The sequence below is a fragment of the Cydia amplana genome, chromosome 2, assembly GCF_948474715.1.
Source record: "Cydia amplana chromosome 2, ilCydAmpl1.1, whole genome shotgun sequence".
In the NCBI taxonomy this organism is placed as follows: domain Eukaryota; kingdom Metazoa; phylum Arthropoda; class Insecta; order Lepidoptera; family Tortricidae; genus Cydia; species Cydia amplana.
The window spans coordinates 25,730,946-25,744,733 of NC_086070.1; the positions used below are offsets into that span (position 1 = coordinate 25,730,946).

At 40.8% G+C, this 13,788-nt stretch overlaps 1 protein-coding gene and 1 non-coding gene across 3 annotated transcripts; one reads left to right on the forward strand and one right to left on the reverse strand.

Moving 5' to 3' along the window:
- Window positions 1-1,692: 1,692 nt before the first annotated feature.
- Window positions 1,693-10,264, reverse strand: LOC134661121 (ATP synthase subunit gamma, mitochondrial). Of its 2 annotated transcripts, XM_063517083.1 has the most exons (9): window positions 10,153-10,264; window positions 9,803-9,973; window positions 8,891-8,969; window positions 8,438-8,495; window positions 7,931-8,010; window positions 7,735-7,812; window positions 6,282-6,446; window positions 3,835-3,933; window positions 1,693-1,886 (listed from the first exon to the last, which is right to left on the reverse strand). In XM_063517083.1, exons 2-9 carry the CDS (start codon window positions 9,961-9,963, stop codon window positions 1,719-1,721), a joined length of 888 nt encoding a protein of 295 aa, XP_063373153.1. In that variant the 5' UTR covers window positions 9,964-9,973; window positions 10,153-10,264; the 3' UTR covers window positions 1,693-1,718. The 2 variants fall into 2 exon arrangements, with proteins under 2 accessions (XP_063373153.1, XP_063373145.1); XM_063517075.1 differs by lacking the exon at window positions 7,735-7,812 and having other exon boundaries at window positions 7,853-8,010.
- A 1,002-nt stretch (window positions 10,265-11,266) lies between these two features.
- LOC134662255 (U6 spliceosomal RNA) lies at window positions 11,267-11,370 on the forward strand. The gene has a single exon (XR_010098057.1). It is a non-coding gene; the product is annotated as a U6 spliceosomal RNA (small nuclear RNA).
- The last annotated feature ends 2,418 nt before the right edge of the window (window positions 11,371-13,788 follow it).

Below are 13,788 nucleotides of genomic sequence, written 5' to 3' on the forward strand. Positions count from 1 at the left end.
AGTGAATGGTGCATTATCAAACTTTCAGAGTGTTAAAGAAATTGGGTTTAAGTCCTCATTGCACATTCTATTACAAAGACTGGTTTTACAATGTAAGTTTTAAATAAAAACAACGAATAAATCTAAACGATACTTTATTTAATAAACCACCACTTTCACCGTTGATTTCCAACCACGATCGACTATGAACAACCTCATCTAACAGTGTCCAAATATATTTATAAAAAGGTGTTAAAGCCAGTGAAGTATATAAATGCGTGTGTTTTACAAATAAATGTGAACACCGTCCGACAATGTCAGCAATATGGTACATTTTTCTATTGAATACATTTTTTAAACGGCAGTATAATATAAATAAAATAATGATTACTTTGACAACGCATTTCAAGCTTTTCTTATATGTCTTGTATGGTAAAGACCCCATGAGCCTAACACCTGTATTATACAGTTTTCACTCTAGATGATAAAATATCGATTCTTTTGCAGGAATTATATACGTCATCTTTTCTATTTCAAGACACAATAGCTTTTCTTCAGGTTTGAAGAAATATCAATTCAAATGCTCCGTCTCGGATATTTTATCTGTGTTTTAAATCCCAGCAACACTCTTAACTGTCCATCGGTGGACCTTATGCCTTTTGTAATAAGGTTTACGGTCGGTTAACAGAGTGGGCGATGGTGCTAAAATGTCAATTATCTATCAAAACGACAGATTGATAACAAATAGGGAGTATTACTGCAATGTTTTGCCGCCAGAGTGCAGCACTAGTGACTTAAGTATACCATAGAGTAACGTATACTGTATACTGTACCTTAAACTGTTTTTTGACAAGTCTTCACAGACAATCAAATATGACATTGATACATCAAGGCGGTTTGCTTACAAAGGGCCTACCGGGAAACGCGAAATCGAAACTCAGCTATCTGCCTCTTTATCGCTCAAATATGCAAGAGTGATAGAGAGGTTAGATAACAAAATGTCGACTCCCTCGTTTGCGGTAGACCCTTAGATTGTTTACTTGTTGTTGATGTGGCGCCCCCTACGCAGACTTTCGCGTAATATTCCGTATTCAAATGCTGTCTCAGATATTTTATCTGTGTTTTAAATCCCAGCAACACTCTTTAACTGTCCATCGGTGGACCTTACGCCTTTTGTAATAAGGTTTACGGTCGGTTAACAGAGTGGGCGATGGTGCTAAAATGTCAATTATCTATCAAAACGACAGATTGATAACAAATTGGGCCATTATTTTAGGGGTCAATCAACTATTTCTTGTTGTTATTCAGTCCCATCAGCGAGGAGACAATAGTAGCATAGATTGTTAGAAGAACTGCTGTACTATGTTCTACTAACATGCTCAGTAGGTGTCCCATTATGGAAAGGTCTTATAGCTACCATAAAATGCAAGTTCGGTTCGTTTAAATACGAAAAACCTGGAATTTTAAGAGTGACTCGGGAGACCGTAACCATAGCCGCCGCCGCAGCCGCCGCCGTTTTGTCGCCTAAATAGTGTTTAGTTTTTTAAGTTTATATAAAATGCATATATATGTTAGTCTGTAAGGTATTTGTAATATGGGCCTTGTTGCCTGATTTCAAATGTTAAATAAATAAATAGCAACGTGTGACAAGAAAAAGTTGATTAACCCTTAGTATCCGGGATATAAAAACAGTTCAATATTCCCCCCCCCCCCCAAAATCCGTTGTCGAAGTGGTAGGTTTACTCTAGCGCAGCGGCGCCGGAGATGATCTCGATGAGCTCTCTGGTGATGACGGCCTGGCGCGTGCGGTTGAACGTGAGCGTGAGTTTGTCGATCATCTCACCGGCGTTCTTGGACGCGTTGTCCATGGCCGTCATGCGGGACGACTGCTCAGAGCACGCACCCTCCTGCGGAAATAGGTTGTCATTAAAAGATAAAAGATAGTTTATTCAAGTAGGCATAATTACAATTTTTTTTTTTTATACCACATAGGTGGCAAACAAGCACACGGGCCGCCTGATGGTAAGCAGTCACCGTAGCCTATGGACGCCTGCAACTCCAGAGGTGTTACATGCGCGTTGCCGACCTTTTTTTAAAAACCTGTACACTCCTTTTTTGAAGAACCCCATATCGTAGACCCTCGGGAAAACCTCGGAAGGGAGCTCATTCCACAGCCGGAGCGTCCGCGGGAGGAAATTCCTCTTAAACCGCACAGTACAATGCGCTTATGAACGTCAAATAAAGCTAGGTAGACCGGCTCCAACCCTACACCTCTGCCCCGAGAAGATTTAAATCCCCCCTCAATTGGAGGAGGGTATCCCATTATGGGACCGGCAACAAACTCGGCGGGACACATCTTTTCAAAAATAATTACACCTTATAATTAACATGCATTACGAGAAAATAAGGAAAAAAAATACAATTTAAATTACTATAGAATTCATGCAATTATACACATAAGGTGTGATAGAAATTTGATTTAGAAAATATACATATGTACATGGAATCATACAAATTCGTAGCTCTTTCAGAAAACATATCAAATTCTTACAAAAGGAAAAGAAAATAAAGTTATTAAAAGAAATAGGAAAACATATTATATAAATCTGATTGATTATTATGAATTACCAACATATAATATTTGATGTGCATTGTCAGGCGTGGCTCACTCCGCGATTTTCTCGCTTCGCTACAAGTACATGCGGCCCACACCAATTTTGGTGTCTAGCCATAGTAGGTGCCGCGCACCGCCACGGAACGGACGCCTGCTCGTGCCTCGGGTCGAGCTGCCTCAAACTGAGGCTGTTTGCTTCAAGTCGAGGCTGCACGACCTGAGTTTGCCTCTAATGGATACGCGGATATACAGCGTGTGGCCTGTAACACGGGCGAAAAATTAAAACGTAGATTCTACTCCTCAAACTAGACAATGTTTGTTCAGCGCCTTTTAAAATAACTTGTGGTTTGGATTTTAAAACACTTTGAAATTTATTCGAACACGCAATGTATTACAAAATTGATTATGCCTGTACGGCGACAAGACTGACAGGCAATGTCAATTAGACGGAATTTAAAGTACATTGAAAATATTATTTAGTTTGTTTGAAAAAGGGACAATGTTAAGACTACATAATTTCAAAAAGTTGTTGAACTAAAGTTTTATAGTTTGAAGAGTAGAATCTACGTTTTAATTATTCGCCCGTGTTACAGGCCACATGCTGTAGACGCTTTTTGTTAGAGAGTGAATCTTCTGTACCTAGTAGTCATAGTGGAAAGAGAAGAGTCGTGGAATGTATGGAGCCCAATACGTGGGACCAACCCCGAAAACGCGAAAAAAAATCTGCTGTTCTATAGAAAACATTGACATGTGATTCACCGAAATGTATGAAGACAAAAAACTGAGATTTTTATCTCATTTGTCTAAGGGAAGCTTTGAATTGAATAATACCTAGCTAGAAACAAAAACAAGCCATAGTGGGCACAGTGTGTAACAAGAATTAACCTTTTGGACGCCAATGACCGATATATCCGCACCGTAGGTTCAACGCCAAAGACCGATTAATCGGTCACAGACCACAGAACAACATAGACCTACATGCATGCATAAAGTTCAATTTCAGTTTTGACACTTCGGTGACGTGGCGTCAGCGTGACCTTTGGTTTTTGACACGGCGTCGAAAAGGTTAAGAAATGACACAGTAAGGGCCACTTGCACCACCCCACTAACTCGGGGTTAAGCAGTTAAAGCGTTAACCAAGTGTCAAATTGTACTGGTAACCATGGTAAGTCCGGGTTTAACCGGGTAACTCCGGATTAGTGGAATGGTGCAAGTGGCGCTAAGAGAAACAAAATACCAACCTTCAGAGCGTAGAAAAGCATGGAGGCCAGGGAGAACTCCATGTAGGACTGTAGCACCTCCGAGTCCAGGGAGTCGTACACCGCCAGCTTGGGGGCAGCCTGTTGGAATAAGCAGTTTTCAGAATTAATAACTTCGATCAACACGGGCTTCCGACACGTCGGAAGGGATAGGCCCAAGCGATATCTTAACATACAAATCATTCTGCCATTTTTCGCGGGGGGGAACGTGCACACAGTCGCACTTCTCACACACTAACGTACAAAATCCAATCTGTAATGACGACACAAATACATAGAAAATGACACCCTACACAGACAAATCTTGCACACCTCGATCTGTTTTTGTGCACGGACGAGTCACAAGTGTCATAACACGCACACTAACGCATTTTCGTCAAGAGATGAGAAGTCGGATTTGTCGCTCGACCGATCCGCAATTTGTACTGGGCGAGAAAAATCGATAAATCCAACAATTAAGGTGAGTTCGACTAAGATCGGACGCCGGGTAAGATCGTATGATTCAAATTTCTGCCTGTTGCGGGGCTTTTTTTTAATGCTGGCAAGGTGATGCAATGCGCTGTTTTGTGCCGCACCCCCCTTCAGGACGCACTTAACGCAAGACGCGCCTAACGAACAGGTGAATCATACGATCTTACCCGGTGTCCGATCTTAGTCGAACTCACCTTACATGAAACTAAAATATAATAATTGTGTTTAAATGTAATTAAACGTACGATATGTAAAAAAAATATTACATGTGAAATGTAACACCATCTTTTTGTAAATTTGATGTATTCGACCTGTTTTTACAACAGAAAACCGAGCAAATAGGCATTTTTGTGTAGCAGTGTTCACTCGCGCGACTGGATTCGGTCTAGTTTAAAATCCAAGTGCAACTAGTTTTATTACCCGCACTAGATCAGTTGATCTTGTACCTCGGCAGAGGGGAAATAGTGCGAATACCGCCTCCCTTCCGTGTTGCTTTAAGATTAATAAGGATTGTAAATTTTATTTCTTCCCAAAAAAATTTATAGATGGCAGAAACGTTTCTTGCTATGTTGCAATCCCGTAAGCACATGCTGCTTGCCTTTGGAGTTGGTCAAAGACGCCTAGTCTTTCTATGATGGCATAAAGTCAAAAACTTGGGACGGATACCACCGTGACGCCTGTTTTTGTACAATTTTGTCTTTATTTGAACACAAAATTGCTACAAATCAGGGTGATTGGTACTACAGTAATCAGCAGAGTTATGTGACCCCCACTCCCCCTGCAAACATTTGAGCCGAACTCGTAGCCGGAGGTGTACTACAGTTATGTCACCAGTGATATAGCCTACCTCGACAGCCTTCCTGCTGAACAGGGGCAGGTCAGCCTGGGCGTAAGAGACCACGGAGCGGAACTTGTAGATGATCTTGGACCCGTCTCCTGGTGACATGGCTGTGGTACTGTATCACTGGTGACATGGCTGTGCTACTGTATCACTGGTGATATAGCCTACCTCGACAGCCTTCCTGCTGAACAGGGGCAGGTCGTCCTGGGCGTAAGAGACCACGGAGCGGAACTTGTAGATGATCTTGGAGCCGTCTTCTGGTGACATGGCTGTGGTACTGTATCACTGGTGACATGGCTGTGCTACTGTATCACCATAGAGAAAAAAATACATAGATTGCTCACTCCGTACATCAATTTTAGTACCAAAAAGACTATTAGCATCTAGCATCGAGTAGCGGAACTATCAGTACTGCTACTTGACAATAGATGTAGCACCGACCGGAAAGTCTTATGCAGTTGAGATGAGACTTTCCGGTCGGTGCTACATCTATTGTCAAGTAGCAGTACTGATAGTTCCGCTACTCGATGCTAGATGTAGACACTGAAATTAATAGTCTGAACTGAATGTATGGAGTGAGCACTCTTGTCTTACTATATTTCTTTATGGTATCACTGGTGATATAGCCTACCTCGACAGCCTTCCTGCTGAACAGAGGCAGGTCGTCCTGGGCGTAAGAGACCACGGAGCGGAACTTGTAGATGATCTTGGAGCCGTCTCCTGGTGACATGGCTGTGGTACTGTATCACTGGTGACATGGCTGTGGTACTGTATCACTGGTGATATAGCCTACCTCGACAGCCTTCCTGCTGAACAGAGGCAGGTCGTCCTGGGCGTAAGAGACCACGGAGCGGAACTTGTAGATGATCTTGGAGCCGTCTCCTGGTGACATGGCTGTGGTACTGTATCACTGGTGACATGGCTGTGGTACTGTATCACTGGTGATATAGCCTACCTCGACAGCCTTCCTGCTGAACAGAGGCAGGTCGTCCTGGGCGTAAGAGACCACGGAGCGGAACTTGTAGATGATCTTGGAGCCGTCTCCTGGTGACATGGCTGTGGTACTGTATCACTGGTGACATGGCTGTGGTACTGTATCACTGGTGATATAGCCTACCTCGACAGCCTTCCTGCTGAACAGAGGCAGGTCGTCCTGGGCGTAAGAGACCACGGAGCGGAACTTGTTGTAGATGATCTTGCCGGAGCCGAACTCGTAGCCAGAGGTCAGGATGCCGTTAGCTAGCTGAGCGGCGTCCAGAAAAGTGGGGGGGAGGCGACCGATCTGAAATAATTCATGGATATCATTATCCTCGCGTTTGTCCCATTTTGCCACGGCTCACGGGAGCCTGGGGTCCGCTTGGCAACTAATCCCAGGAATTGGCGTAGGCACTAGTTTTTACGAAAGCGACTGCCATCTGACCTTCCAAGGGTAAACTAAGCCTTATTGGGATTAGTCCGGTTTCCTCACGATGTTTTCCTTCACCGAAAAGCTACTGGTAAATATCAAATGATATTTCGTACATAAGTTCCGAAAAACTCATTGGTACGAGCCGGGGTTTGAACCCGCGACCTCCGGATTGCAAGTCGCACGCTCTTACCGCTAGGCCACCAGTGCTTTTTTTAATTCATGGATATAGTTTATCGAAATTAAAGTTTCGTGAGACATATTTTAAACTGTTTAGAAGAGAACGGACGCTCAGTGCACGAATTGCAGCCGCCGCGAGCACTTGACCCTGAAGATGGACCCCCGACGGGCCCGAAACATGTCGCCAATAGCAACTATAAATTTAAGTGAGTGAAACCGTTGTCGTCTAAACAGTTTGATATATTTTATGGTCCGATATTAATACAAATGTGTGATGACTTGGTGTACTTATATGGATATATAGATGGTTGCAAAAAATACGTATAGCATAACCTTTTAAGATCTTAAGAGACATATTATAATTGTTTCAGTGCCTAAAAGTTAAGAAATTACTGAATTTTGGTACAGACCTACAACTATATCAAGGTGGTTTCACAGACAGAAATCAGGCACCATTAGGTATCTTTAAATTCGGAAACAATAGTAACAACTTTTGTTTTACTACGAGTGTATGACCCCAATAATGGGGATCGCGACAAAATACCACCACGCCACTTGTTGCCGACACAGATGACCTTTGGAGGATGACCTTGACACCTGACTTGACCTTGACCTCGTTGCACAGTGCACACACACAGAGATGATGTGCTTCCCGTACAAACGGGACAGAATAGCGCGGGACTTGTCGACGACGCAGATGACCTTGATGCTCTCGGCGCTTGTGTATGACCTTGACACCTGACTTACCTCGTTGCACACAGAGATGATGTGCTTCCCGTACAGACGGGACAGAATAGGGCGGGACTTGTCGCCTGACGCAGATGACCTAGTTGCCCTTTGGAGGGTGACCTTGACACCTGACTTACCTCGTTGCACACAGAGATGATGTGCTTCCCGTACAGACGGGACAGAATAGGGCAGGACTTGTCGCCTGACACAGATGACCTAGTTGCCCTTTGGAGGGTGACCTTGACACCTGACTTACCTCGTTGCACACAGAGATGATGTGCTTCCCGTACAGACGCGACAGTATAGCGCGGGACTTGTCGCCGACGCAGATGACCTAGTTGTCCTTTGGAGGATGACCTTGACACCTGACTTACCTCGTTGCACACAGAGATGATGTGCTTCCCGTACAGACGGGACAGAATAGCGCGGGACTTGTCACCGACGCAGATGACCTTGATGTTCTCGGCACCAGGCTCGGCCAGGCGGAGACGGATGACCTTGGACACGCCAGTGTGGACGGCGCCGCACAGACCTGGGGATATTATGAGTAAAGACTTATGGCGCTATTCATAAACGGCTACTAACTTAATCAGTTGATGATCGTTGTTTGTCCCATCTGTCGTTATGCACTTATGAATAACGCCGCTGGTGTCCATACTGTCCCTCCAATACACACTGTTGTGACTCCAGGGATGTCACATAAGGGTTGCCACTTGCCTTTTTTAGCGTTGTAGCAAAAAAACAGGAAAGGCTCTTGTTCTTTGAATTTTCTGTTCAATTATCAATGAAAATAATTCCAAATTTGTGCATTTACCTGATCATTTTTTTAAGTTTCAAAGAATTGTGTTTGTAACTGTTGGTAGCGCAATACCTGATTACAGAAAATTAAGCTAAAATTATGTATGTATTCGTGAAAAAGCCCTTAGGGCCTACTCGCAGAATTAACGCTGATAACTTACCTCTGTCAGAGGTCATGGCAATATAGAGCTGCTTCGGCTCATCTTCGGGTGCCTGGACCTGTGGATATATCAGTAGTGACTTAGGATGTTTTTTACACTATGTTAAATACAAAGTATTGCAAATTTGTGAGAAAACCTTTTGTCATTTGTGGAGCCAAAAATGGTATAAATTGGAAAGAACTTGACAAATGTATATGACTTAGTATTTGAATACAGATTTTAAGATTCTAAAAGAAAACTGCAACTCTCACCAAACATGAGAAAATACCGGTTTAGAAGTTCTCATCATTAGTCTATTACTTTTTTTTTATACAAATTTTATTTATTTATTTGTGTGTCTATTACTTGAGTTCTTCTAATTCAGACTCATAACACCCAAGTTTTTACCAACTGCGATATTCTAGTTAGTAAGCATTATCTGTGTAAATTATAAGACCCAGTTAAGAGTATTACCTCAGCTTTGTCATAGAATTGGACAGCACCCTCCCCATAAGGTCGCGCAGCCTTCAGGTCACGCTCAGCGCGAGTGTATCTGAAATGGGCATAGATTACAAAACTCATATCACATAAGACAGACTCTTGTCATTGAAAAATTTATGGTTCTCTGCTAAACTTTATGAAAAGATTTTTTCCAGGGATTTTAGAAACCCCTAAATTCCATAGACAAATCAGTAGGGACCCGTTGCCTTAAGTTTGTTTTTCCCTTTCTTACAAATACATAAGATAAATGATAGATAAAGACAATTGATTCATAGCTAATTCAGGTATGTAGTGTGTTTATGAATAACGCTATTAAACACTAATAGAGGCTGTGCGGAAAGAGAAGAGTCGTGGAATGTATGGGGCCCAATACATTCCACAATTCTTCTCTTTCCGAGCAGACTCTATTCCTTTTATGTTAGGAGGGTATACAAAGAACTGGCAAGTAATAATTATAATATAGCACTTGTTCTTTTTTTTTCAAAAATGTCATGTTTTCTTTTTACTTAGACTTTGGTCATGTTAACAGCCTTTAAGTTAGTGGCATACTCTTACAATAGTTAGTCGAAGGACTGTCTCATTTCAAACATAGACAGAGAGAATCATACTATCTTTGTCTTACACTAGTACTAGCACCCAAAAGAAAAGGTTGAGTACCTATAGTTTTTTTGTTCTTATTTACTGACAATTTGGTTTCACCAACTATAAATTATATTACATCTAGTTTGTAGCTAATACTAACTATTACTTAGGTGTACCAGTTTATCACACCAAGACAGTTCATCCAAGCTTCTATGTCTATGAATGAGCTTTGACATACTACATGGTCTAGGACGTCTAGGTGCTAAATCTGGCTTAATACACCCCATCCACATCTGTACTTACTTGGCAGCAGACACCATCTTCATAGATTGCGTGATCTTCTGAATGTTCTTTACGGACTTCAGACGGAGGGAAATGGACTTCAGAGTGGCCATATTCCTGTTCTGCTGGTGACTGACCACCGCCGTCACCTGGGCGACACCAGGCGCGATACGTCCCAACATTTTCACGGCTCTGAAAACAAAATCAGATGATTGAAATGCAGGTTAGGTGCAGTTATGTAAGAATTTGACACCCTGATCCGCCGACATTGAAACAACTTTAACGCTTTATAAGCACTCAATTTCTACACGGATGTATTGAACACGTATTTGTGATGGAAAATGTGCACTTTTAATTGATATTATACTAACTTTTATTGGTTTTTTTGGTCAAGTACACCAGCCGACGATAATGTCGCTGGTTGGAAACGTCGTTCGTGGTTAGCCACAGAAAAAAAAACTTATTGTATCCGGAACGCAACCAAGAATAATATTATCCTCAGGGTAAAATAAACGTTAAAATATTCTTTGGTCAGCCTATTTTTGTTTAAACTTTGTTTTTTACGTATATTTCAATTGAATTATAATTAGTTATTAAACAACTGTACCGATATTCGGAACCTAAAGTAATATATTGAGAGTGGCAACACTGTAGTTAGTCGTATTGTCCTTTTCTAGCATATACGTCCATCTCTCTCCCACACCCCCACCACTTCAGGCAGTTGCGTTTGACAATTTTGACAGTTAGAAACAAACGCAAATTACCTCATTGGCTTGCTGTTTTTCCATCTGGAAGGTCGTGAAGCTAAACTGCTGGTGAGTTTTTGAATTTGTACCCCAGTTTAGCTGACTATATTGAAAAACAGTTTCTAACGGCTTTTGCCGTTCGAAATAAATATTTAAATTTAGTTGTCCGTTAAACTATCTAGCAAATAAAAATGATCCGGAATAGTGATGTGCAAGTGTTTTCAAAGGCTGCCTGCGCGCACCGTGGCTATGCCAATGAAAATACTAAAACACATGGTAGAAAACACATCGAGCTGGTAAAGCGTGCACGTGTCACCATTATAATTTAATTTTATTAAGTCTCTTCCGAGTCTTGTTAGTTTAAATCTTTGTGTGTGTATAATAACGGTTGAAATTATATAATACTTAAATGGTGATGTGTGGAGGTATACCCTTTCAAGTGATTTGTGTTTTCGAATACGAATGGATCGGATAGTTAATACGTGTTACGTAGAACCTACGTATTAAGGTAGAAGCTTATAGACGTGTAGGTTTTTTATCTGTCCAAGTATCTATCAGCAATTTATCTTTTTATCCCGTTCCGGGTTAATATAATATTGCAAAATTAATTTTTTGGTAATAAACTTGCTGATAAATAACGTGTACCCGAATAGGAGTCGACGATATTTCCGCTCTAAGGGACACAAGGTAACGAACAAACCTACATCGCAAACATTGCATTTATTTTTGTGGAAAGTGAGTACTTCGGCAGTACATAAACTTAAATCTGACTAGACATAGAGAGAGATTAGCATGGCTCTGCGCAAGAATGACATGCGAATTCGTGAAGTATTTCACTCTGTATCTATCAACTTATATCTCTCCAACTAGATCTTTGATTTATGTAGGTAGGTACCTACTTAAATATATAACTTAGCAGGTACTTACAGCTTTAAAGGTTAAGGAAAAGAACTCTTGCATGTAGGTGCTATATGTGCTTGTGTTATTTTGAATTTGAATAACTTGATTATTAATTCTATACGTAACTACATACAAGAGGGTCAATTCTTAAGCCTACTTACCTACCTACATAAATAGTACACTTAAATTAAACGTTTCAAATAAAATCGGAAGCCTGTGACATGGAAGGGCATTAACGATACGGGAATCTTTAGATTGATTCATTGACGAAGACGCATGGTTTGGTTCATATTGTCAAATTATATTAGTTAACTGTAGAGTTAAAGTTTAGTTTTGGCAAATCTGCGCGTCACCGTGAATGACACTTTCTAAAAGTGCCTGTTAAAGCCGGCGTAAAGCCTTTCACCTTGTCGAGCAAGGAACCCGTAACTTAGGGAATATTACCCATAAACTCAGGGTATTTGATTTGAATGATACTTATTCTTAAACTTACGTTTGTTATGGTTCCACCTGCTAAGGTGCGCCTAAGAGAATCTTTTATTCGTTCACAAACTAACGTCAAGTTATTTGTGATGAAACCAATATATTATGTACCTATCTAAACCTGCGCAAGGCTGCCATGTTTACACCTGCGTAAGGTGTGCCAAAAGAATCTTTGATTCGTTCACAAACTAACGTCAAGTTATTTGTGATGAAACCAATATATTATGTACCTATCTAAACCTGCGCAAGGCTGCCATGTTTACACCTGCGTAAGGTGTGCCAAAAGAATCTTTGATTCGTTCACAAACTGACGTCAAGTTATTGATGATGATATTATAACCTATGTAAGCCTGCGCAAGGCACGTCAGACATATTCACAGAAATATAAATGATATGGTCATAACACAGGCGTGCGAGTAGACCACAATCACAAAAATATTACAAAGATTAAGTTGTAAATATCTCTTTTTAGAGAAAGTAAAAATGGTTTAAAATAATGTTTTGGGTAAAAATCAGTCGAAATAGGCAAGGCTTCGTTATTAGAGTTTTCATTTTTGTTTACCAATCTATTTCAAGGGTCCCGAACACCCTATTGGCTAAACCCGAAATTGGGCTAATTAACTGTGGTAAAAGTGAAAACTGCTTTCCATTTACATAACATTTCTAAAATTATAATAGGTAAAATAAAAACCTAAGATTCCAGGCCTATCTCGACTCATTTTTATTTTAAAGATGAAAAAATCTTTGCACCCTAATATAAAATTGTGGTCTGGAGACGCTAAGCCTCATAACTTGGGTGGCATAGATAATACTAAGAGATTTAGTCACCTAATTTCGACTATAAGCCCAGGCAGAATATTGATAATTAGAATAAGGAGTGGTCAATCCTCCAAGGTCCATACAATCTGTGGACTCTAATTAAATCAGGCTCGGTAAGCTCACGACACGACAGAGCTTACGATTCCATTCTGAAATAAGCTATGTTTACAATATATATTACCCATGGTGTGAAACAAACAGCCTGCTCAAGGTGTACAAAGGGTCCGTTTAACGGCCCTATAAACATCTACAAACCTTTGAAGTCTAGGCCTGCTACAATATGACAGACTAGAAATAAATACATATGATCCCAATGTAAGAGCAGCTCACAGTTGCATAAATTATATTTGGCTGGAGAGCACTTGTCTTTCAGTTAACATGTTTACGAGTACCTACCTATGTACACGACATGACCAAGGTTACCTACCTTTTTACATAATTATTATATCCCTGACTGCCATGGTATATTAGGAAAATTATTATGTGCTGGCGGTGCTGCACAAGCATGTTTGAAATAAAATATACAAAACTGGCCTAACGGGCGTTTATGAATTATGTCTTTTACACCCTTGTGTCTGTATTGTGACCCTGGAAGTTTTAAACCACCTGTATCGTAAGTGCTCCTATGCACGGATTAAGTTTATAATAAACTACCCATGCCCTAACCTCAAGGGCAAGTGCTTCTATGCACGGACCAGATACTGTTATCACTTATTTCACTTATCATGACTTGCCATAGTTTGATACTACACGTTTAATAAATTTAAGACCGTGGAATGTACCCACTACAAAAGGTTTTTAAAAATAGTGACTGAATGGTTTGCACGAACGGTTCTAGCACAGTTTCTGGGCGGTCACGTCTAGGGCATGACCCTCTAGTTCTCAATTTATACAAAATTATAGCATTGTGATACTGTTCGCTTTGCACAATAAAATAGGGGAACAGGAGCACGCCTTGCGAAAAGGCGAAGCTATTTTGAAACGCAAACCTTTCAAAAATAGATTGAAATATATAAATAATTATGTTTTTGGTGTGGAACATGTAATTGTACACCCAAA

Excerpts from the sequence above, each read along its gene's own strand:
- LOC134661121 (XM_063517083.1), bottom strand. The coding sequence starts at position 9,963 with ATGTTGGGACGTATCGCGCCTGGTGTCGCCCAGGTGACGGCGGTGGTC. Across the intron at positions 8,970-9,802 it reads AAGATGGTGTCTGCTGCCAA|ATACACTCGCGCTGAGCGTG; the intron begins GTAAGTACAGAT and ends TGCCCATTTCAG. Across the intron at positions 1,887-3,834 it reads TGCTTTTCTACGCTCTGAAG|GAGGGTGCGTGCTCTGAGCA; the intron begins GTTGGTATTTTG and ends CTATTTCCGCAG.